Below are 24,750 nucleotides of genomic sequence, written 5' to 3'. Positions count from 1 at the left end.
CTACAACTCAGACCCAGGTGAGAGCCTTCTTAGGCCTCACTGGGTATTACAGGAGGTTGATAAAGAACTATGGCTCCATTGCAGCCCCTCTTAATGACCTCACATCTAAGAAAATGCCTAAAAAGGTATTGTGGACAGCTAGCTGTCAGAAAGCTTTTGAGGAGCTGAAGCAGGCCATGTGCTCTGCACCTGTCCTGAAAAGCCCCTGTTACTCCAACAAATTCATTGTCCAAACTGATGCATCTGAATTAGGGGTAGGGGCAGTCTTATCACAACTTAATTCTGAGGGCCAGGATCAACCAGTTGCTTTTATCAGCAGGAGGTTGACCCCTAGAGAAAAGCGTTGGTCTGCCATAGAGAGGGAGGCCTTTGCTGTGGTCTGGGCACTGAAGAAGTTGAGGCCATACCTGTTTGGCACTCACTTCATTGTTCAGACAGACCACAAACCTCTACTTTGGCTAAAACAAATGAAAGGTGAAAACCCTAAATTATTGAGGTGGTCCATATCTCTACAGGGGATGGACTATACAGTGGAACATAGACCTGGGAGTACCCACTCCAATGCAGATGGACTCTCCAGATATTTCCACTTAGACAATGAAGACTCATCAGGTCATGGCTAGTCTTATTGTCCTTTGTTTGGGGGGGGGGGGGCGGGGGGGGGGGGTTGTGTAGGAAAGTACCATCTTGCCTGGCATGTTACCCCCATATTTCACTGTATATATGTTGTTTTAGTTGTATGTGTCACTGGGACCCTGCCAGCCAGGGCCCCAGTGCTCATAAGTGTGCCCTGTATGTGTTACCTGTGTTATGACTAACTGTCCCACTGAGGCTCTGCTAATCAGAACCTCAGTGGTTATGCTCTCTCTTTCTTTCCAAATTGTCACTAACAGGCTAGTGACCAATTTTACCAATTTACATTGGCATACTGGAACACCCTTATAATTCCCTAGTATATGGTACTGAGGTACCCAGGGTATTGGGGTTCCCTATGGGCTGCAGCATTTCTTTTTCCACCCATGTGGAGCTCTGACAATTCTTACACAGGCCTGCCACTACAGCCTGAGTGAAATAACGTCCACGTTATTTCACAGCCATTTTACACTGCACTTAAGTAACTTATAAGTCACCTATATGTCTAACCTTTACCTGGTAAAGGTTGGGTGCTTAGTTACTTAGTGTGTGGGCACCCTGGCACTAGCCAAGGTGCCCCCACATTGTTCAGGGCCAATTCCCCGGACTTTGTGAGTGCGGGGACACCATTACACGCGTGCACTATACATAGGTCACTACCTATGTATAGCTTCACAATGGTAACTCCGAATATGGCCATGTAACATGTCTATGATCATGGAATTGCCCCCCAATGCCATCCTGGCATTGGTGTAACAATCCCATGATCCCCCGGGTCTCTAGCACAGACCCGGGTACTGCCAAACTGCCTTTCCCGGGGTTTCACTGCAGCTGCTGCTGCTGCCAACCCCTCAGACAGGTTTCTGCCCTCCTGGGGTCCAGCCAGGCTTGGCCCAGGAAGGCAGAACAAAGGACTTCCTCAGAGAGAGGGTGTTACACCGTCTCCCTTTGAAATAAGGGGTCAGGGCTGGGGAGGAGTAGCCTCCCCCAGCCTCTGGAAATGCTTTGATGGGCACAGATGGTGCCCATCTCTGCATAAGCCAGTCTACACAGGTTCAGGGATCCCTCAGCCCTGCTCTGGCGCGAAACTGGACAAAGGAAAGGGGAGTGACCACTCCCCTGACCTGCACCTCCCCTGGGAGGTGCCCAGAGCACCTCCAGTGTGCTCCAGACCTCTGCCATCTTGGAAACAGAGGTGCTGCTGGCACACTGGACTGCTCTGAGTGGCCAGGGCCAGCAGGTGACGTCAGAGACTCCTTCTGATAGGCTCCTTCAGGTGTTGCTAGCCTATCCGCTCTCCTAGGTAGCCAAACCTCCTTTTCTGGCTATTTAGGGTCTCTGCTTTGGGGAATTCCTTAGATAATGAATGCAAGAGCTCATCAGAGTTCCTCTGCATCTCTCTCTTCACCTTCTGCCAAGGAATCGACTGCTGACCGCGCTGGAAGCCTGCAACAAAGTAGCAAAGACGACTACTGCGACCTTGTAACGCTGATCCTGCCGCCTTCTCGACTGCTTTCCTGGTGGTGCATGCTGTGGGGGTAGTCTGCCTCCTCTCTGCACTAGAAGCTCCAAAGAAATCTCCCGTGGGTCGACGGAATCTTCCCCCTGCAACCGCAGGCACCAAAGAACTGCATCACCAGTCCTCTGGGTCTCCTCTCAGCACGACGAGCGAGGTCCCTTGAACTCAGCAACTCTGTCCAAGTGACTCCCACAGTCCAGTGACTCTTCAGTCCAAGTTTGGTGGAGGTAAGCCCTTGCCTCCCCACGCTAGACTGCATTGCTGGGAACCGTGTGTTTTGCAGCTACTCCGGCTCCTGTGCACTCTTACAGGATTTCCTTTGTGCACAGCCAAGCCTGGGTCCCCGGCACTCTAACCTGCAGTGCACGACCTCCTGAGTTGTCCTCCGGCGTCGTGGGACCCTCTTTCGAGATTTCGGGTGAGCTCCGGTTCACTCCACTTCGTAGTGCCTGTTCCGGCACTTCTGCGGGTGCTGCTTGCTTCTGAGAGGGCTCCTTGTCTTGCTGGGCGCCCCCTCTGTCCCCTCACGCAATTGGCGACATCCTGGTCCCTCCTGGGCCACAGCAGCATCCAAAAACCCTAACCGCGACCCTTGCAGCTAGCAAGGCTTGTTTGAGGTCTTTCTGCACGGAAACACTTCTGCACGACTCTTCACGACTTGGGACATCCATCCTCCAAAGGGGAAGTTTCTAGCCCTTGTCGTTCTTGCAGAATCCACAGCTTCTACCATCCGGTCGCAGCTTGTTTGCACCCACAGCTGGCATTTCCTGGGCATCTGCCCACTCCCGACTGGATCGTGACTCTTGGACTTGGTCCCCTTGTTCCACAGGTACCCTTGTCAGGAAATCCATCGTTGTTGCATTGCTGGTGTTGCTGTTTCTTGCAGAATTCCCCTATCACGACTTCTGTGCTCTTTGGGGAACTTAGGTGCACTTTGCACCCACTTTTTAGGATCTTGGGGTGGGCTATTTTTCTAACTCTCACTGTTTTCTTACAGTCCCAGCGACCCTCTACAAGGTCACATAGGTTTGGGGTCCATTCGTGGTTCGCATTCCACTTTTGGAGTATATGGTTTGTGTTGCCCCTATCCCTATGTGCCCCCATTGCATTCTATTGTGACTATACATTGTTTGCACTGTTTTCTATTGCTATTACTGCATATTTTGGTATTGTGTACATATATCTTGTGTATATTTGCTATCCTCATACTGAGGGTACTCACTGAGATACTTTGGCATATTGTCATAAAAATAAAGTACCTTTATTTTTAGTATATCTGTGTATTGTGTTTTCTTATGATATTGTGCATATGACACTAGTGGTACTGTAGGAGCTTCACTCGTCTCCTAGTTCAGCCTAAGCTGCTCTGCTAAGCTACCATTATCTATCAGCCTAAGCTGCTAGACACCCTCTACACTAATAAGGGATAACTGGGCCTGGTGCAAGGTGCAAGTACCCCTTGGTACCCACTACAAGCCAGTCCAGCCTCCTACAGAAGCCAAGACTCATTATCATTAAAGGGCTAAAAGGCTCATTTATGCAGCTGTTTCTAATGAATCGCTGAGGGAAACCTCATGTCACAAGATTCACTGCTCAAGAGGGACGGTATTTCATGCTTCCACCGGTCCACCACCTCGCTCAGTGAGGAGCGTGAAGCACGACCAACCAAGGGGGTGGACATGAAGATCCTCCCCAGGGCTGATCCTCCAAATCGAGCTAAAGAAGGCCTCGCAGATGGCTCCTGGCATGGGAAGGTGACTGAAGGACGCAAAGGAAACTCCTTATTAGATGCTGGGGCTATAAATTATGTCTTGGCTAATGAGGCTCAAAATCTGGTGTACTTAAACCTTCAAGATGGTGTCAGGTAGGGAACCTTTCCCAGGGCAGCGGCCTGTGGTGTATTCATCACACTACAGAGTTTGACTTGTCTTGTGATCCCCACCTCTGCAGGTAGGACTGAGATCAGGGGTGTGCAAGGCAGGTGCAGTACTGGCCATTCTGAGACTGAAACCTTCAGTACTGCGAATGGTTCATGCTAGAGAGATCAAGGTCTCCATAAGATCTTCGAACAGTACTGCTCCAGTGACGTCTGTGCAGTGAAGAGGGGTTGACTGCCATCCACGGAACAAAGAAATATTTATAAAATCAGTTTAGGGCCAAGAGAAGTCAAGACTTCACCTGAGGTTACAACATCAAAACTGCATGACGTGCATCAGACTGCAACACACACCCTCCTGATACATGTAGGCTACAAGCCTTCTCCCTAGCAATGTACACAAGACACCATCTGTTGCATCAATAAACCACTCATCTCACCATGTAAACTAGACACCGTCTGAGGCCACAATACAACACTCGTATGATGTACACAAGACACCATCCGAGGCCACAATACAACACTCGAATGATATACACAAGACACCATCCGAGACCACAATACAACACTCGCATGATGTACACTAGACACCGTCCGAGACCACAATACAACACTCGCATGATGTACACAAGACACCATCCGAGGCCACAATACAACACTCGAATGATGTACACAAGACACCATCCGAGACCACAATACAACACTCGCATGATGTAAACTAGACACCATCCGAGGCCACAATACAACACTCGAATGATGTACACAAGACATCGTCTGAGGCCACACCACAACACTCTTACGATGTACACAAGACACCATCCGAGGCCACAATACAACACTCTTATGATGTACACTAGACACTGTCCGAGGCCACAATACAAACTCTTATAATGTAAAGACACTGTCCGAGGCCACAATACAACACTCTTATGATGTACACAAGACACTGTCCGAGGCCACAATACAACACTCTTATGATGTATACAAGACACCATCCAAGGCCACAATGCAACACTCTTATGATGTACACAAGACACCATCAGAGGCCACAATACAACACTCATATGATGTACACAAGACACCGTCCGAGGCCACAATACAACACAAGACACCGTCTGAGGCCACAATACAACACTCTTATGATGTATACAAGACACCGTCTGAGGCCACAATACTACACTCTTATGATGTACACAAGACACTGTCTGAGGCCACAATACAACACTCGCATGATGTACCCGTCCGAGGCCACAATACAACACTCTTACGATGTACATAAGACACCATCAGAGGCCACAGTACAACACTCTTAGGATGTACACAAGACACTGTCTGAGGCCACAATACAACACTCTTAGGATGTACACAAGACACCGTCTGAGGCCACAATGCAACACTCTTATGATGTACACAAGACACCGTCTGAGGCCACAATACAACACTCTTATGATGTACCCATCCAAGGCCACAATACAACACTCATACGATGTACACAAGACACCATCCGAGGCCACAATACAACACTCGCATGATGTACACTAGACACCGTCCGAGACCACAATACAAAACTCGCATGATGTACACTAGACAGCGTCCGAGGCCACAATACAACACTCTTATGATGTACACAAGACACCATCCAAGGCCACAATACAACACTCTTATGATGTACACAAGACACCATCAGAGGCCACAGTACAACACTCTTATGATGTACACAAGACACCGTCAGAGGCCACAATACAACACTGTTATGATGTATACAAGACACCGTCTGAGGCCACAATACAACACTCTTATGATGTACACAAGACACCGTCTGAGGCCACAATACAACACTCTTATGATGTACCCGTCCGAGGCCACAATACAACACTCTTACGATGTACACAAGACACCATCCGAGGACACAATACAACACTCATGATGTATACAAGACATCGTCTGAGGCCACAATACAACACTCTTATGATGTACACAAGACACCATCCGAGGCTACAATACAATACTCTTATGATGAACACACATCATCATCCGAGGCCACAATACTACACTCTTATGATGTACACAATATACCGTCTGAGGCCACAATACAACACTCTTATGATGTACACAAGACACTGTCCGAGGCCACAATACAACACTCTTATGATGTATACAAGACACCATCCGAGGCCACAATACAATACTCTTATGATGTACACAAGACACCTTCCGAGGCCACAATACAACACTCATATGATGTACACAAGACACCGTCCGAGGCCACAATACAACACTCTTATGATGTACACAAGACATTGTCCGAGGCGACAATACAAAACTCTTATGATGTACACAAGACACCCTCCGAGGCCACAATACAACACTTTTATAATGTACACAAGACACCGTCTGAGGCCACAATACAACACTCTTATGATGTACACAAGACACTGTCTGAGGCCACAATAGAACACTCGCATGATGTACCCATCCAAGGCCACAACACAACACTTGCATGATGTACCTAAGACACCGTCTGAGGCCACAATACAACACTCTTATGATGTACACAAGACACCGTCTGAGGCCACAATACAACACTCTTACGATGTACACAAGACACGTTACAATACACCACTCCTCCGAGACATAGTCTGACGCTACAACACCGACAGTCATGATATATACAATACACCATCTGAGGCAACAATATCTACAACCTGAATATAATGTATGTTGCTAAATGTTTTTTGTTTTAGAGAAGTGCCTCTGGGACTTCTCCATGGGATACTATTCTATATCTAAATTAATGGATAATGGAGAAAACATAGCAACAGACGGGAGCTGCAGAAGGATGGGAAAGATGCCCGAACAAGGGCACTTCGATGTACTGTGCAGGTGGCAGACCGTTCGGAAGTTGCATCCCACGCGAAAGGGGAACTAGAGCTCGTGAAAACTGTAGAAGTGACAAATAACATTGAAAAATAATAGTCTCGAACTAAGTCTACAGCCATACCCCAAACCCCGGCACGACTGAAGCTAACGTCAGCTGCAGGCTACATCTAAGTTAACCTTATGGAGCAGGTTCGAAATACAAACACCTGACAGCCTTCACTTGATTTGTTTGTTTTACACACTCTGCACTAGTGTCACTTGTTGGATGAAGGAAGGGTGTAGAGCTGCCATGATGGCCTGGGCAGTGTTATTTGGGGAAACTCCCCCCTTGGATGGAGACTGACTCTGGGCCGGACCAGCGGAATCGCGGCTGCAGGTGTGTGGTTGTGGACAGGTCAGCTGAAGAAGTGGTTCCCAACTGCCTCAAAATGGATATGAAACTCTAAACCCTGAGGTACATGAGGTTTAATCTAAAGTCTGAACATCCAACCACCCCCAAAACTTGCCCAAACAACATACCAACTTCGCAGCTATTGCTGCAAATGCTGTTAATGACAGGAACATACCAAGAGTAAAACGAAATAAACCCAGTCCTCAGGGAAGGGACAAAGAACAGGCGCATGGCAGGAACATTACTGAGAGTCTTGTAAAAGGAAGGATGAAGGAGACCAATGCGGAACAAGGTCCTCTACTTGACAAACCGCTTCTCACCTTGAGTTCTGAATGCGGCGGCAAGCGGCTCGTCCACTGTGGGCCAGAAGGGCGCAGAAATCCCCGAGGACGAACCCCTGTGAATGTAAAGAAGACCAGAGTGAGACACAAGCTTCTGCACATACAGAGAACATCGTCAAGCCACAGCAGAAACTCACTCGTACACAACTTGACACATTTGCTGGACACGTGCCCTGAACACAGACGCTCTTCATGTCAGGGCTGATGCGGGTCACCGTTAAGTGAGTGGACACATTGCACATACTCTTGGCGCTACACTGCATAACACAGTTCAGTGGTGCAAAAGTCAAATTTTAAGTGTTTTTTTGTTTTGTTTTTTGTAAAAAGGATGTTGGCTTGGAAAGAGCTGCATCGTATTTCATGTCTTGGCTGCTACGGTGGCTGCTTCTATCCCCATACCAAGCACACGTTGAACGAGAGAAGGACAGATCTGCAGAGCGCAGGTTTCTGCCCGGAGTATGCTATGAGAATACTGAGGTTAAAAGCCAAGGGTCTTACCATAGACCGCTTTATGCACAATGGACATTAATTGGATGAAGACTTGCGTGTGGGCTTGAACAGAAGAGTTCACACAGCAGAAGTAACATGGACCCATCTGAAACTACAAGAAGGTAAGTGGCTCCTGCACTTGGTGAAAGCTGAGGGCGTTGGATTAACCGGGAGGATGAGATGAACAGAGTGAGTTCACATAACAGAATTTTGACTCTAAGAAACTTGCCAACCCAGATGACATCCACCCTCCCAGCAGGCTTCTAACCCCTTGTCTATCGTGACACAAGCCTCCAGCAGGGAGGACATGGCACTTCCACCTTCGATTGTCCCTTGTGTGGAACAAGCAGGGGGAAGCCAAGCCTGGCCTCATGTTTGCCAATGCAGAGCTAATGACTCTGCCAGTGCCTCTTGCAGATGCTTCGGAATGGTTTCTGGCGATGCTTGACAGAATTGGGAAAAAAATGTAATGATCTGTACATGTGCATGAGTCATTAGGCATGCATGTGTAGGCATCAAGACGCTTTGGCAGTACAGAGTGATGACATACATGTATGTACGTATCACCAAGCAAATCCAGACGCCATCTGCTTCTTTGCTTAAGGTCGGCATTGAACTGGGGCTGCCACCTCTGGATATCTCAGCTCAAGACCACTAAGCAGCTGAGGAGGCCTCGATTCACCCCGGTCTACCTGTGGGTATCATGATCACTGGCTTCAGACCGGGCACAGCAGCGAGTGGGTTACTGGGCAGTGTCCTGTGTGGATAATCTCATTTACCACTCAGGTTTCAGAGCCACAGTCCTGGTGTACTCCAACGGATAGCAAACAGGCTCCACTAAGGCGCTTCATGCTTCAGGTAGCGAAGGGACCAGCCAGCAGGGGGAGGGTTTAGACACCTAGCCATTGGCACTGCGATTCAGTGTGGCATGCTTAATAACACTGAGTAACATCATCGTCTAGTCAGTGCTTTACCTAATATCAAGAAGAGGTCTTTAGTGAGAAGAAAAAAAATAACACATTTACAAATAAAATGAAAATTAAAAAACAAAATGCCCTAGCACCTTCTGGGCACAAACTAAGCACCAATTTTCTAGTTAATATTGAGCCCTGAGGGATGCTTTGAGTGGACGTGGTAAAGTTTGGAAGCGATTAGGCCTCAACAGTTAAAAGACTGGGATACTTAGATGTAGCCATATTAGTACTGAAGAATTGTCAAGGATAAAAGTTTGCACCACAAAGAGAGTCCGTATATAATGCAATCCTAACACCCTCTACCCCTACGAAAAAGACTTCGATGCTTGGAGAAAAGTAAACTTGGATGGATGTCTGGTCACTAGTGTCCATTAAGGGTCAGAGTTCGGTCACTGGAGTCCAGGGTGACCTAACAGCCCAAAATGTGCATTTGACTTACATTTGAGACAAGGAAACATTGCACCAGGTGCCAGTGAAAGTCCAAAGTATGCCTTGAAAGTTCAGGCACCTCAAATCTGAAATCTACTGGTTGTGGTAGACTATTCACAGAGGTAGAGCACTCATGAGGTGGGCTAGGGTGGCACCAGGGGCCACTAACTACAGGTGAGTTCAGATGAAAGTGACCGTGGCTTCAACGAGCAATAGCTCCAGAACCATAGCGGCTTGAAACATGCTTCAAAGGGATTTCAATTCCGTAACACGTTCCCCAGCCAGTGCAGCTAGAGCCTTCATCAGAGATGTGAAAAGCGACTATCCCCAGGTCTGAGGGAAAGAGGTGAGATGGGCAACCAACGAATAAAGGACTGGTTATGGATGATGCAGAATCATCGTCTCGATCTGTGCGAGCCGAATGTCCTTCTTGCTTCTCAAGGGCAGCTTGGTTCCGGAGCGGTTTATGCGCAAAGAGCACAGACTGTTGCCGTCAGTCGGCGCTTCTGAAGGAACCTGGCAGGTGCAGCAGCACCTCAGCAGGCTTGGCGGGTTTTCCTCTCTCCTCCAGGTCCATCAGAGACTTACGACCTGATTTAGATACTGGTGGACGGGTTACTCCGTCACAACGGTGACGAATATCCCGTCAGCTGAAATATAAATACCACAGGATATCATGGGATATTTCGTGGACGGTAACCAGTCCGCTGAAATCTACATCAGCCCGCAGTCTGATGGGCCAATGGCAACAGCGCATGGAGTCGGTTACCTTCCTTTCTTCCTACCACGAGTGTTCGGCCTCCTCGCTGCTCTGTAAACAAAGAACCACCAACTATTCGCTGAGTACTCGATAATGATATCCCACCTGCTGTCAACGTGCGCTGCCTTCGGAAACCAGAAAGTCACCCGGGGAAACGTACGAAGATCCTACAAAGAAAATATTCGGACCCCTGGAGGTCATCAGGGTTCTTCTCCCGTGATTATAATGAACGAGGGACATTCCCGATGTGGTAGGAATTACACAACCACTGAGATCTTGGACAGAATTCTTGGGGTAGATAAAAGCTGCCTTCTGTTGGATAGTGGGGATACTTTGGGGGTCCCAACAACAGGGCGGAGGTTTCACATGGGAATCGCTGCAGGCAGAACGCTATTGGACCAGTTTTTGAAAGGGTCCGGCCTTACAGAGAGAACTCAGTGATTGCATATGGTCTGGTGAATGCGATGACAGCTTGACACGTCAGGTACAGGGGGACACTTTTGCAGTTTCTGTAAATGTATGCTCTTTCTCAGTAAATACTGTAGTATTCCTGAACTCTTAGACACCAAATGATATTGGTGTAGTAACCATGATGGGATGCAAAGTGAATTGTGGAATATTCCTCCAGAATCTGGGAGAGCTTTCTATGGAACAGGGGTCACCGCAAAGCAATTACCTGAGCATGCCTAGAGAGCGCTCGACGTCTGGCTGGGCTGCAGCCTTGGGCGTGGTCTGTGGCGAGCAGGGAGGCCACTGGTGCAAGTTGGGCTCATTGGATCTATCCATCTACCAGGGTCTCTTTCTCTTCTAGTTTTTGTACCTTTCTCTGCTTTCCAATTTTCCAGTTTCTTTTCTTGTTGCTGGAAAGTCTGCAGTACTCAGTTCACTGCACCAGTCTATGCCCTGGAGGGGTTTTGTAGACTATGCGATGCACGAGGACGTAAAAATGACCCAAGGCGACTAAACCTTTAGTCCATCGAGCGGGAGGAGAGGGCACAAGTGGACCATTGGTTTTCCTGTGTCACTGAATGGAGAAGGGGTGGCACACTGCTCAAAGGTGATGCCAGCTCCCTAGCTCCTACCCATCATCAGCACTGAGGCCATGCCAGCCTCTCTCAGCTGTGCGGTGTATTCACTCTGGAGGGACATCCTTCTCCAGTCGAGTAAGGAGATGGCCCTCACAGAGAAGACAGGAGATGGGCGAGTATGTGCAGACAGGGGAGCTTTGGTGTAAGGGAGTGGACTGGTGACTTGTTACGGGCTCTTAATCCACCTGGTACAGAGAAGAGTAGATAGCACCCCTCCCCCCCACAGGGGTAGTGGTTAAAAGGCCCTTTCATCAGACTAGATACAGATGCAGGGACTTTGGACAAAGCCCTTGGATACCAGACTGGACAACTCTTCACAAAGGAAGACACTATCCATTCAATAGGGTGACCCCTCTAATGAGGTCACTGGTGCAGGTCTGATACCAGAGGAGCGAGAGGCCAAGTCCTGGCCACTGATGTCCAGGAACCACTTTAGGACCCAACCGGTTTCTACTGGGAACTGATTACGGTTTACATGTAGCAGGAATACACGTGGCTCTAACTACACCAACTATCAGTGGGGAAGATACTTCTACGGCTATGGATCTAGAAAGGATTTCAAACTGAAGCACTTCAGATTCAAGAGGAGCAGCATGAACCGCTACATCTATAGAACACCTCTGACACCTGCATTTCATGATCTGAATGGATCCCATCCAGTCCAAGGAACAGGAGTGGCGTGCCGTAACTATACCATAAATCAGCACCCGAAGAGCTGCCTAGGTACAGTCCTGCTTGCCAACAAACGCTTTCGAACAGTAGTGGTTGTAGAAACCATGGGTAGATCACCTTGAATCTGTGTGCCAGATGATGCTGCTGCAGAAATGACGTCTCCGCTACGAGCGCTGGGAAAGCCCAAGGACTGGACGTGAGCACCATTGAGTCCTCGCAGCGTCTCAGTCCGCTGCTCTCTCTCTGTATGTAAGGCCGCAGGCGGAAACATTGGTCGTGGGACGGTCCATGCTGGGAGGCGGACTTGGAGCGACCAGTGCCAGTCACCACTGAGAGCACTGTGGACTTACTGATAGGCCTCTGCCCCTCCTCCAGGCGCAGGGGTAGACTGAAAAGTGCAGTTCTATAATGGGTTTGTAATAATATACGAGAGACCAACCCGATGAGCATCAGCTTGTGAGTGGGTGTCCTTGCCACAATGATTGGGCCTAGCTGTCTGTCTTACAGATGGACTCAGAGATTATGGTGCTGATAAATCACGATGCCACCTTGGACCTGACCATGTACACACCGAGGCTCACTGAGGGAGCTCAACCGGCCCCTTAAGAGGCTCCTCAAAACCAAGACCCCAGCCGGTGAGTGTCGACAAGTCTTGGAGGCCAATGTGAACAAGCAGAGGATGCAAGGTCTGCGGTTCAGTGTAATTTTTACACATCCATTCATTGCTTTGAAATTAATTTCAGAAGATAATTGTCTGAGTGAATAATTTCAGGAGCCTATTTGCTTGTTTGTTTACGTTTAATTGAGAATTTTGTTTCAATCTGAAATTAATTTTTTTTTTTTTTTTATATTTGGGAACAGTGTTTCACCCTCTACTGAGTTACTTTTTATTTACAGGACTGAAACCCCGGAACTACCCCTTTTTAGGTCGAACTACCATTTTAAGTCTGGTATTAGCCCAGATCTTTTGAGTTTGGAAAATTATAAACACAGTTAGAGCTTTCTGCCAGTCCTCTTCATCGACTGATCTTTGGTGTTGTGTACATGTTCCTTCAGCTCATCACAGCTTACAGCATGTGTGGGTCCGCCCACTTCAGCCATTGGCTAACTTCACTCTGAGTGACAGCGCTCTGCTCTTTCACAAGGACCATACTCGCACACAAAAGAGCTCTTCTGAGTGCCAAGGGACTTTTACAACAATGTCTGCTTTTTGCCATAAAATAATATATGTTTTTTTATGTTTTGTTTTTATATAAAATCGACGAGTGCATGGTCAAAGCACCAACAATAATGTATAAAAATCAACAAATGGCAAAGCCAAAAGGCGGGGAGCCAATACCAAGCCTATTGGACCTGTCAATGCCTAATTTGATTTTCGGCACCTATATAAAAGTTTATTTTAAGTTAATTCTATCCTTTATTTACTTCCGGTATCCAAATTTGTATTGTTTTATTTTTTGTTCATGTATTCCCCTCAAAGCCTCTGGTCTGGAACAGTCATGTCAGAGACTATTTCATCAGACAATGGGTCACCTCACTGAAAGGATCTTCCAGTTTCTGTTTAGTTTCAATCTATCCACTGAGCACTGTAAGGAAACTTTCAGAGCGCTCGCCTGAAGGATGCATTTACCCGACTAGCACTGACTAGAGGTGGGGCACCTTCCTTCAGTCTCACCCCCACCGTTCATCCTTCCAAGATACCAAAGAACAGGACTTCAGCAGCTTTCTCAGACATCTCAGCGTTCTTTGCAGGGTCCAAGTGTGGGGTTGTGGTGCCGATAATAACGAATGCAAGAATAAGACACTGGAGACACACAGATCATCAGGGAATGCAAGACTCAGGCACCGGAGAGACACAGATCATCAGGGAATGCAAGAATCAGACACAGGAGAGACACAGATCATCAGGGAATGCAAGAATCAGGCACCGGAGAGAGACAGATCATCAGGGAATGCAAGAATCAGACACCGGAGACACACAGATCATCAGGGAATGCAAGACTCAGGCACCGGAGAGACACAGATCATCAGGGAATGCAAGAATCAGACACAGGAGAGACACAGATCATCAGGGAATGCAAGAATCAGGCACCGGAGAGAGACAGATCATCAGGGAATGCAAGAATCAGACACCGGAGACACACAGATCATCAGGGAAAGAAAGAATCAGACACCGGAGAGAGACAGATCATCAGGGAATGCAAGAATCAGACACCGGAGACACACAGATCATCAGGGAATGCAAGAATCAGACACCGGAGAGACACAGATCATCAGGGAATGCAAGAATCAGATACCGGAGACACACAAATCATCAGGCTATGCAAGAATCAGACACTAGAGAGAGACAGATCATCAGGGAATGCAAGAATCAGACACCGGAGAGACACAGATCATCAGGGAATGCAAGAATCAGATACCGGAGACACACAAATCATCAGGCTATGCAAGAATCAGACACCGGAGAGACAGAGATCATCAGGGAATGCAAGAATCAGACACCGGAGACACACAGATCATCAGGGAATGCAAGAATCAGGCACCGGAGACACAGATCATCAGGGAATGCAAGAATCAGACACAGGAGAGACACAGATCATCAGGGAATGCAAGAATCAGGCACCAGAGAGACACAGATCATCAGGGAATGCAAGAATCAGACACCGGAGAGAGACAGATCATCAGGGAATGCAAGAATCAGACACCGGAGACACACAGATCATCAGGGAATGCAAGAATCAGACACCGGAGACACACAGATCATCAGGGAATGCAAGAATCAGGCACCGGAGAGAGACAGATCATCAGGGAATGCAAGAATCAGACACCGGAGACACACAGATCATCAGGGAATGCAAGAATCAGACACCGGAGACACACAGATCATCAGGGAATGCAAGAATCAGGCACCGGAGAGAGACAGATCATCAGGGAATGCAAGAATCAGACACCGGAGACACACAGATCATCAGGGAATGCAAGAATCAGGCACCGGAGACACACAGATCATCAGGGAATGCAAGAATCAGGCACCGGAGAGAGACAGATCATCAGGGAATGCAAGAATCAGACACCGGAGAGACACAGATCATCAGGGAATGCAAGAATCAGACACCGGAGACACACAGATCATCAGGGAATGCAAGAATCAGGCACCGGAGAGAGACAGATCATCAGGGAATGCAAGAATCAGACACCGGAGACACACAGATCATCAGGGAATGCAAGAATCAGGCACCGGAGAGAGACAGATCATCAGGGAATGCAAGAATCAGACACCGGAGACACACAGATCATCAGGGAATGCAAGAATCAGGCACCGGAGACACACAGATCATCAGGGAATGCAAGAATCAGACACCGGAGAGACACAGATCATCAGGGAAGGCACTCGAGGCCCCACTGCAACAATCATATTATTGTCTGGGTAAGGACATTGAAAGTAGCTCGTGCAGACATAGGGTGGAGATGGGAGGCATTATATTAACATATGCAAACCCCAAATTGAGGGAAGGGAGAATGAGAAGACCACAGAGGCAACTGAAACCCAATAATCAGCAATGGTGAAGCACTGCCCTCAGGTTCAGAGAACTAAGCCGGTTACCAATGTTCAGACACAGGACACAGTTACACTTCAATCCCAGTTAGGGCCCCAAATGATTGTTAAAGATTTCAGTGAAAACAGATGCATCAGTGGTGGACCTGGCCCTCTCTGCAAGGTCATCCCCAAACGTTTTGCCTTCATTTCTCCTATTTTTGTTTTTCAGAACTCGGTTTGTCGGCCTTAGGACTCTAAGCAATGTTAAAGTGCTTCTGCTCTCTGCCTAAGAGATGCTAGATTGGCTTTACGGAATAGGCATATTTATTATACTTGTAAGTCCCTAGTAAAGGGCACTATGTGTGCCCAGAGCCTGTAAATTAAAAGCTGCTCGTGAGCCTGCAGCACTGATTGTGCCACCCTCTTAAGTAGCCCTTTAAGCAAGTCTCAGGCCTGGCATCGCAGAGCCTGTGTGTGCACAGTTTTAAACTGTCACTTTGACCTGGCAAAATAGCCCTTTCGTCGGGCCCAGGCCTTTGTGTTTATTACATTTAAGTCACCATTAAGGTAGGCCGTGGTCAGACCAGAGGGCACGGCCCACTGTATTTAAAAGTTTTGCATGTCCTGGTAGTAAAAAACCCTCACATTCGTTTTTATTCTACTGCAATGCCTCTCTCTCCCACATAACAAAGGAGTTACCTTATTACAGTTTATAGGTGTAATTTCCAAATGGGAATATATCACTCTCAAGTTTGGTGTCTCTGGAATCACAATTTAAAATCCTGATTTATGGTGAAGTCGGATTTTAAAATGCAATTCTGAAAATGCCACTTTTAGAAAGTTGGTATTTTTTTTGCCATAGCCATTTGGTGCCTGCAGCCTTTCTCTTGTCACATGACTGGGTGAAGTTGGCATTGGGCTTTGTGTATTCTGCATAGAAAGCCACACACAATGGGAGCTTAGGTGTGACTGAATGGGCCATCACTAACAGGATGTGTGGGAGGAGATGAGCCCCGCCTCACGTACACCTGAATAGGCAGCGTCCAGTTAAACAAAGGGCTTAATGACTGAAGATTGAAGCCAGGAAAGGTAGGGAATTGCGTGCACTTCAAAGACACTGTCTAGAAGCTTTGCCCACCTTCCAGACGTGGGGCACCAGTGTATAAAAGAAGGACCTCAGACACCACCACTTTAGTAGACATTCGGACCTGCAGATACTCGGCCAGGAAGAAGGACTCCTGTGCTGCTGAAAGGACTATCGCTCTGCTGGACTGCCACTCTGAAGGAGCTCCTGCTTTGCTGTGTAGACCTGCTGCTCTTTTTCATGGGGAGGAAGAACTGGACCTGGAACCCATCTTGAACCCAGGATCCCAGACTGACACAAAGGGCTAGTCTGCTGGCCTCCTGATCAGAGCCTCAGAGACATAGACTCCCCAACAACTCCTGGACCTGCCTTCAGCGCGTTCTTAACCCCCCAAGAGGTGCCCCTCAGGTCCTGGACCCTTGGAGTGGCTCTTGATCTCTTAAATTCAAGCTTTTGGGCTACTTACAGCCGCAAATGGGCCAGTTCGCACAGAAAATCAGTGCAAGACGCCACCAGCCCGCCTCTCTGACCAGCAGCCATCACTTGCGTGGGGGACTGCCAATGCAAAGTACCAGCCTGCCCATCTGCGACGCCGGGCACCACAACCACTCTCCTTCCACGAGAACGGGACTCTTGGTACAAAACTTTAGAAGGTAAACCTTCAGCTGCACTAATCTGGGGCTGAATTGGACCGGTGCTCCATCGCAGTCGGCTTGAACGTCTGACGCCGATCCGGCCAAGCTCGACTAGATATCCCAGGTTGGCACTTTATGCTTTTAGGTGCTATTTTACAGTGCAATCTTTAAAAATTCATAACTCTGGTTCAACTCATTGGACTTTTGTCTTTTTGGTCTTGTTTTATTTATTACATTTTGCTCTATTTTTCTAACCTGCCTTGGGATCATTTTGTGTGGTGTTTTCACTGTTGCACTGTTTGAAGTGTTTCACAAATACTGTACACCTTGCTTTTAAGGAAGGCCTGATTCCTCTGTGCCAAGCTTCCAGGGGGTGACCAGGTTAATTTGGGGTTCGCTGGCGTCTTACCCTGACCAGGATTGTGGTCGCTGCTCCACCAAGCATCGCACCCCAGTCAACCAGTGACCCGATTTCTATCAATCAGCATCTGATGTACTCAGTGGTGGGAAAACTCACTGGACTGAGGGACCCATTACTCCTCCACATTTCAACATCTCCCATACGAACTGCACTTGAGGGCTAAGTGACAACATCGTCTCACGGACACTAGAAGGACCTGAGCCAGAAGTTGAGGATCAATTTGCGACTGTACAAAAAGGAAGTGCGCGCACCCCAAAAGTACACATTTCTAAGGAAGGAACCCCCTCCAGTGTTTCAAAGGGACTTAACACACATTCTTGTGTGAGGGTCACACTGATCAAAAGCTTTCTCACTGGGGCCCAGATTGAAACTATGAAAGCTCAAGGGGGCTCCACAAATCTCCTAAGACTGAGGCCACACTAAGCTAGAGGCCGTACTAATCCAATTGTTGTCATGTCTACCTATGAAGAGGGGCTTGGCAGTCTCTTGCAGGCAGCTTGACATTCAGTGAACCATCAGGTGCAAGTGGCCAGGGAAGTATGGGTGTCAGCTGCGCAAATATCGGAAAACCACTGACGACTGCGTGGTCTAGGCTTCTCAGAACCTAAGTACTTGTGCCGACACCTAGGGCACTGGTTGCACAGTCCTACAGAGAGCAGAGCATCAACGCAGTGCAAGCCATTAGAAGAATGGGGGATCCGGTCACCTCCGGGCACCAAGGAGACTAGGATGAAATTGAAGATGGGTGCTTGGAAGATGTCTTGGAGATTCTGCCACCAAAGTAGACAATGTGGGTATCTCTGTACTCTTGGGAGTGCCTAGAACGCAACCACTGAATCCACATAAGACAGAGTCACCCAAGATGCAGCCAGGCCATGGGCACCCAGTACTGACAAGACAAGCACAGCATCTGCGTTAAAGTAAAGCCTGATACAAAGAGCATCGCTCGCTTCAAGCCAGTTCAGCGAAAACAGATGACTGATGGGGAAGGCAAGAGGGTCATTCAAAGGAGAGAAAATATTCAGAGAAGAGCAAAGCTGTGAAGCCTTCATGTGGAAACTTGATGTACATAAGGGGTCAGAGTGTTGAGCAAGCAATGCCCCCACTGCCTGACCCTGAGCTCTCACTCTCCGGCGCTTGTTACACTCACCCCTGCCATCCCACGTCTTTAAAGTAACCAGCAGCACGAAGTACTAATCAGACTCTAGAGAGATCTAAGCATCAGTGCATTTGATAGCTTGGGAGGAAGAAATACAAACAGAGAAGCCCTGGATTTAGGACACACTTTGAAAAACAAATACAAAACATTTGGCCATAGACAAGAAGTTCGGGAAGAGGCACTAGGAGAGTCCGGAGCGTGTGATCTGTGATACAATAAGAAAGAGGGGTCATACTCACAGCTGTCCTCTTCGTAAGCTTTGGGAGGTTCACATCTTTGCCGAGGGGAAGAGATGCAGTTAGTGCCTGCAGGATGGACCTTCTCTGCTCCTCTGATGGGGCTTCTAGTCTCACTTCATGCAAAAAGGTGGTCTGCACATCCAGGACAACATCCCGGGGTTTGTTGGTCGTACCAATCACCAGCACAGGAAAGTCACTATCAAAGAGAGGCGGGGTTATTGCTTCCTGAAGATACACACTGCAGCCCATCCATACAAGGATGAAGACACACAAATCCAAAGGGAGAGATAGCTCTCCCTAAACATGCGACCAGGTGTGTCACACTTAAAAAAAAAAAAAGTTATGGACTGTCCAGTTCACAACAAGAACAAAGCAGCACAGATCTCCATGGAGTAACAGACAGTCCAGTTCACTAGAGGACGCACAGAGCAACAGGGCTCCCCATGGAGTAACAGACTGTCCACTTCACTAGAGGACACACAGAGCAGCACGGCTCCCCATGGAGTAACAGACTGTCCAGTTCACGACAGGAAGCACAGAGCAGCACGGCTCCCCATGGAGTAACAGACTGTCCAGTTCACGACAGGAAGCACAGAGCAGCAGGGCTCCCCATGGAGTAACAGACTGTCCAGTTCACTAGAGGACGCACAGAGCAACAGGGCTCCCCATGGAGTAACAGACTGTCCAGTTCACTAGAGGACGCACAGAGCAACAGGGCTCCCCATGGAGTAACAGACTGTCCAGTTCACGACAGGAAGCACAGAGCAGCAGGGCTCCCCATGGAGTAACAGACTGTCCAGTTCACGACAGGAAACACAGAGCAGCAGGGCTCCCCATGGAGTAACAGACTGTCCAGTTCACGACAGGAAACACAGAGCAGCAAGGCTCCCCATGGAGTAACAGACTGTCCAGTTCACGACAGGAAACACAGAGCAGCAGGGCTCCCCATGGAGTAACAGACTGTCCAGTTCACAACAGGAAGCACAGAGCAGCAGGGCTCCCCATGGAGTAACAGACTGTCCAGTTCACGACAGGAAGCACAGAGCAGCACGGCTCCCCATGGAGTAACAGACTGTCCAGCTCACTAGAGGACACAGAGCAGCAGGGCTCCCCATGGAGTAACAGACTGTCCAGTTCACGACAGGAAACACAGAGCAGCACGGCTCCCCATGGAGTAACAGACTGTCCAGCTCACTAGAGGACACAGAGCAGCAGGGCTCCCCATGGAGTAACAGACTGTCCAGTTCACGACAGGAAGCACAGAGCAGCACGGCTCCCCATGGAGTAACAGACTGTCCAGCTCACTAGAGGACACAGAGCAGCATGGCTCCCCATGGAGTAACAGACTGTCCAGCTCACTAGAGGACGCAGAGCAGCACGGCTCTCCATGGAGTAACAGACTGTCCACTTCACTAGAGGACACAGAGCAGCACGGCTCCCCATGGAGTAACAGACTGTCCAGCTCACTAGAGGACACAGAGCAGCAGGGCTCCCCATGGAGTAACAGACTGTCCAGTTCACGACAGGAAGCACAGAGCAGCACGGCTCTCCATGGAGTAACAGACTGTCCAGTTCACGACAGGAAGCACAGAGCAGCAGGGCTCCCCATGGAGTAACAGACTGCCCACTTCACTAGAAGCACAGAGCAGCATGTCTCTCCATAGAGTAACAGACTGTCCAGTTCACGACATGAAGCGCAGAGCAGCAAGGCTTTCAATGGAGTAACAGACTGTCCAGTTCATTAGAGGACACAGAGCAGCATAGCTCTCCATGGAGTAACAGACTGTCCAGTTCACTAGATGAAGCACAGAGCAGCATGTCTCTCCATGGAGTAAGAGACTGTCCAGCTCACTAGAGGACACATAGCAACATGGCCCTCCATGGAGTAACAGACTGTCCAGTTCACTAAACCAAGCAAAGAGCATCATGGCTCTACATGGAGTAACAGAATGTCCTGCTCACTAGAGGACACAGAGCAGCATTGCTCTCCATGGAGTAACAGACTGTCCACTTCACTAGAGGACACAGAGCAGCATTGCTCTCCATGGAGTAACAGACTGTCCAGTTCACAACATGAAGCGCAGAGCAGCATTGCTCTCCATGGAGTAACAGACTGTCCAGCTCACTAGAGGACACAGAGCAGCACAGCTCTCCATGGAGTAACAGACTGTCCACTTCACTAGAGGACTCAGAGCAGCATTGCTCTCCATGGAGTAACAGACTGTCCAGCTCACTAGAGGACACAGAGCAGCACGGCTCCCCATGGAGTAACAGACTGTCCACTTCACTAGAGGACACAGAGCAGCATTGCTCTCCATGGAGTAACAGACTGTCCACTTCACTAGAGGACACAGAGCAGCAGGGCTCCCCATGGAGTAACAGACTGTCCACTTCACTAGAGGACACAGAGCAGCATTGCTCTCCATGGAGTAACAGACTGTCCACTTCACTAGAGGACACAGAGCAGCAGGGCTCTCCATGGAGTAACAGACTGTCCAGCTCACTAGAAGCACAGAGCAGCATTGCTCTCCATTGAGTAACAGACTGTCCAGCTTACTGGAGGACACAGAGCAGCATGGCTCTCCATGGAGTAACAGACTGTCCACTTCACTAGAGGACTCAGAGCAGCAGGGCTCCCCATGGAGTAACAGACTGTCCACTTCACTAGAGGACTCAGAGCAGCACAGCTCTCCATGGAGTAACAGACTGTCCAGCTCACTAGAGGACTCAGAGCAGCATTGCTCTCCATGGAGTAACAGACTGTCCAGCTCACTAGAGGACTCAGAGCAGCATTGCTCTCCATGGAGTAACAGACTGTCCACTTCACTAGAGGACACAGAGCAGCACTGCTCTCCATGGAGTAACAGACTGTCCAGCTTACTGGAGGACACAGAGCAGCATAGCTCTCCATGGAGTAACAGACTGTCCAGCTCACTAGAGGACACAGAGCAGCATTGCTCTCCATGGAGTAACTGTAGGAGGCTGGACTGGGAGGGTTGGAGGGATGCTCCATTTTAACTAAAATGGTGCTCTTTTTCTCACCAATGTTAGTTATCCCACAGAGAGGTACTTCCACCTCAGGGAGTACAGTTTTGCCAACTGATGATTCCCTTGGAACAGGTGCCACCCCAGGAGAGGTTTCTCCCACCACAGGAATAGTATCCTGAATGGTAGGGTGGTTAGGGGATACTGTGATACCCTTTTTACCTGTTGATGGAGAGGGATCCTGAGTTTTCAGGCCTTCTCTCCTTTGCTTTTTCATTTCACTTGAAATGAGAGGGAACAATTCCTCAGGGATGCCCAGCATGGCTGCATGGGCATAAAACTCTACATCAGCCCAACCTGAGGCCTCTAGGTCATTACCTAAGAGACAGTCTACAGGTAAGCTAGGTGATACCACCACCTGCTTAGGGCCAGTAACTCCACCCCAACTAAACTGAATTATAGCTAAGGGAAGAAACTTAGTGGAGTTATGGACATCAATAATCTTATACTGTTGTCCAATGATGTGTTGTTCAGGAGGCACTAGGTTTTCAGTCACCAAAGTGAAACTGGCACCTGTGTCCCTGTAGGCCAAGGCCTCAACACCATTTATTGAAACTGTCTGCCTGTACTTATCCATTGTAAGGGGACAAGCAGCCAGTGTGGCAAGGCCAATGCCACTAGGTGTGACAGAAACTGTCTTGGGACTGATTACATCAGTTTCCACTATGGACCCATAAGTGAACCCAACTACACCCTTAACTTGACTGTTGCCAGCAGTCCCACCACTAGTACCACTACTGCTAGGGGCACTAGAGCTTGATGTATTAGTGGTGGTAGGCTCAGGGGGTTTACCTGGACAGGACTTATCCCCTGGCCTATGGCCTCTGTTTTTACACACAAAGCACCAAGGCTTTTTAATGTGTGCAGGTTGGGAAGAAGAGGAAGAATTTGTTTTATCCCCACCCTCTGAAGAGTGTTTAAGATTTGAAGTGGGATCTTTGGTTTTACCCTTATCCCCATGCTTATCTTGAGATTTTTCACCATCTTTCTTCTTATTGCCATCTTTGTCACCCCCTGTATGAACTTTTCTGTTTACCCTTGTTCTGACCCATTTTTCTGCCTTCTTTCCCAATTCTTGGGGAAAGGTCAGATCAGAGTCCACCAAGTACTGGTGCAACAAATCAGACACACAATTATTAAGAATATGCTCTCTCAGGATTAAGTTATACAGGCTGTCATAATCAGTAACTTTACTGCCATGTAACCACCCCTCCAAGGCCTTCACTGAATGGTCAATGAAATCAACCCAGTCTTGTGAAGACTCCTTTTTGGTCTCTCTGAACTTTATCCTGTACTGTTCAGTGGTTAAGCCATAACCATCCAGGAGTGCATTCTTAAGAACTTGGAAATTATAGGCATCATTTTCTTTCACTGTAAGGAGCCTATCCCTACCTTTTCCACTAAATGATAGCCATAGGATAGCAGCCCACTGCTTTTGAGGGACATCCTGTACAGCACAGGCCCTCTCAAGTGCAGCAAACCACTTGTTAATGTCATCCCCCTCCTTATAAGGGGGAACTATCTTGTGCAGATTCCTGGAATCATGCTCTTTTGCAGGATGACTATGGGGAATACTGCTGCTGCCACCATGGGTATCTAAACCCAACTTCTGTCTTTCCCTCTCTACTTCTAAAGACTGTCTATCCAAATCCAGCTGTTGCTTCTTGAGCTTCAGTCTGGTTTGTTCCACTCTCAATCTATTGAGCTCCCTTTCTAACAATCTGTCATCAGGGTGGGTGGGAGGGACATTTCTAGATACAGAGGTATGATGGGAATGACCAGAAGGAGACCTGTCCCTTACAGAGGGCACCCTAACAGCTTGGCTACCAGTATAATGTGAGAGCACACCATTAGTATGATGTGATTCAACCTCTGTACCAACTATGCTAGACTGTCTAGTAATGGGCAGGCTGAGAAGTTTCTTTCCTGAACCTTTTCCTGGGGAGTCCCTGGATCAGATTGAGAACCATTAGCTACTTTTTCTACAGATTGGGCACTTATGGCCTTATCCTGTACTCTAAGCATATTAATTAACAGTTCTAAGGAAGGATTCTTCCCTACACTCAAACCTCTCTCTATGCAGAGACTCCTTGCTCCTTTCCAGCTAAGGTGATCATATGCAAGTTTGGACAGTTCAACATTTTTTCCTGTGCCAGACATTTTTTAGAGAGAGTTAAAGTGATAGAAAAAGAGAAAAAAGTTTTCAGAACTTTTTGGAAAGACAGAAAAAACCTTTTAAACTTTTAAGAACTTTTTGAAAGTTTAGAAGTACTTTTCAGCACTTAGAAAAGAGTGAAAAGAGGAAATGCAAAACTTTTTGGCTATGTGTATATACACTGACCTTGTTTTGTATATTTTTCTCTTATGAAAAGTACAATGACAAGAGTGGTAAGCAGTCTCAAGCACTTATCCCACCACTGCACAACCAATGTAGGAGGCTGGACTGGCTTGTAGTGAGTACCAAGGGGTACTTGCACCTTGCACCAGGCCCAGTTATCCCTTATTAGTGTATAGGGTGTCTAGCAGCTTAGGCTGATAGATAATGGTAGCTTAGCAGAGCAGCTTAGGCTGAACTAG

The 24,750-nt window shown here is 48.1% G+C and overlaps 1 protein-coding gene across 1 annotated transcript in view; it reads right to left on the bottom strand.

Moving 5' to 3' along the window:
* Window positions 1-24,750, bottom strand: part of PEX6 (peroxisomal biogenesis factor 6) — a 203,915-nt gene that overhangs the window by 78,678 nt on the left and 100,487 nt on the right. Inside the window, exons 8-9 of the mRNA XM_069236435.1 lie at window positions 19,129-19,324; window positions 7,620-7,696 (exon numbers count right to left, since the gene is read on the bottom strand). Of these exons, the coding sequence (XP_069092536.1) occupies window positions 7,620-7,696; window positions 19,129-19,324 (273 nt within the window). The remainder of the gene's footprint in view (window positions 1-7,619; window positions 7,697-19,128; window positions 19,325-24,750) is intronic.

Source organism: Pleurodeles waltl, chromosome 5 (assembly GCF_031143425.1).
Source record: "Pleurodeles waltl isolate 20211129_DDA chromosome 5, aPleWal1.hap1.20221129, whole genome shotgun sequence".
NCBI classification, from domain to species: Eukaryota; Metazoa; Chordata; class Amphibia; order Caudata; family Salamandridae; genus Pleurodeles; species Pleurodeles waltl.
This window is presented reverse-complemented; position numbering and strand designations above follow the sequence as displayed.